Source organism: Olea europaea, unplaced genomic scaffold, assembly GCF_002742605.1.
Source record: "Olea europaea var. sylvestris unplaced genomic scaffold, O_europaea_v1 scaffold36952, whole genome shotgun sequence".
Classification (NCBI taxonomy): domain Eukaryota; kingdom Viridiplantae; phylum Streptophyta; class Magnoliopsida; order Lamiales; family Oleaceae; genus Olea; species Olea europaea.
Genome location: NW_019256253.1, coordinates 1 through 1137, shown reverse-complemented (window position 1 = coordinate 1137; position 1137 = coordinate 1). Strand labels below are relative to the sequence as shown.

Here is a 1137-nt window from a genome sequence, read left to right as displayed (position 1 = left end):
CAAAACAATGAATCAAATATTTAAACAATAATAAAATTTGAGATGAGAAAATGGGGCTCTTGGAGACTCATCCTCAAACTTTTTAAAAATCTGGTTGCGATGGCTACTTGGCAGGTTTTTCTGATGGGAATATGCATGCCCTTCTACATTGTCCATTCAAAGAACAAGGACTTCAATATCTGGGATGTAGTTGCTGCACTGATATGCTTGGCTGGCATTGTCATTGCTTATTTTGCTGACACACAGCTTCACACTTTCGTTAGTAGAAATAATGAATTGAAAAAGCTTGGCCAGCCGATGGTGCCCTGTCTTGACAAAGGCCTATGGCGATACTCGAGACATCCAAACTACTTTGGGGAGCAGTTATGGTGGTGGGGACTGTTTATTTTTGCATGGAATTTGGGCTCTAGCTGGAGTTTTATTGGTGCCCTTATAAATAGTATGTGCTTAGCCTATGTGACTGGTCTTGTGGAGAAGAGAATGCTGGAAAAAGATTACAGGGCTGACGCATATAGACAGTACCAGAAGACGACATCAGTGTGGATACCTTGGTTCAAGACAACATACTCGGAAGGGAAAGCTAAGAAAATATGATAAAGCATTTTAGCTCGCTTGGATAGACGCGGGTGGGATAATAGGCTGGCCTCCTGCTGAAGAAAATACACTCCCGATTAGCTTTGACCAGGCGGAGTAGGTTTCTTTATATAGATGTGCTTTGTGATTGATCGATTTCTCTCTTTGAAGGAGCGTATATACTTGCATTGCATAGTTGTTCTGGGAATGTTCATGTGTTGTGCTGTTAATCTTGAATCAAAGAAGGGTTGTTGAAATACTTTTGCTAGAGATTTGATATCTCCTCTCTTCGAGGATTTTTTCATTCTTCTCGGGATCGAACATTAATTGCAACAATTTAATAGACGGTTTAATAAATAATTTTTTACTTTAAGACCCTATTTGTTTGCTATTTTATTTCTCATTTTTAGAAGAAATTAGACCGTTGTTGACCCCACTAACATTTTTTTGACTAGCCTCTCACATAGTGGGGGAGTTGCAGGCTTCCAACCGTAAAAGAACTCATTATAATAAGGAAAAAATGGAAAACAAACATAGACTAAAATTAAGAGTTTAAAGAATAAA

At 38.4% G+C, this 1137-nt stretch overlaps 1 protein-coding gene across 1 annotated transcript; it reads left to right on the top strand.

The window, feature by feature from the left end:
- Nucleotides 1-15: 15 nt before the first annotated feature.
- On the top strand, nucleotides 16-845 carry LOC111386714. Its single transcript, XM_023011179.1, has one exon. The coding sequence runs from the start codon at nucleotides 43-45 to the stop codon at nucleotides 592-594; it is 552 nt and encodes a 183-aa protein (XP_022866947.1). The 5' UTR covers nucleotides 16-42; the 3' UTR covers nucleotides 595-845.
- Nucleotides 846-1137: the final 292 nt, after the last annotated feature.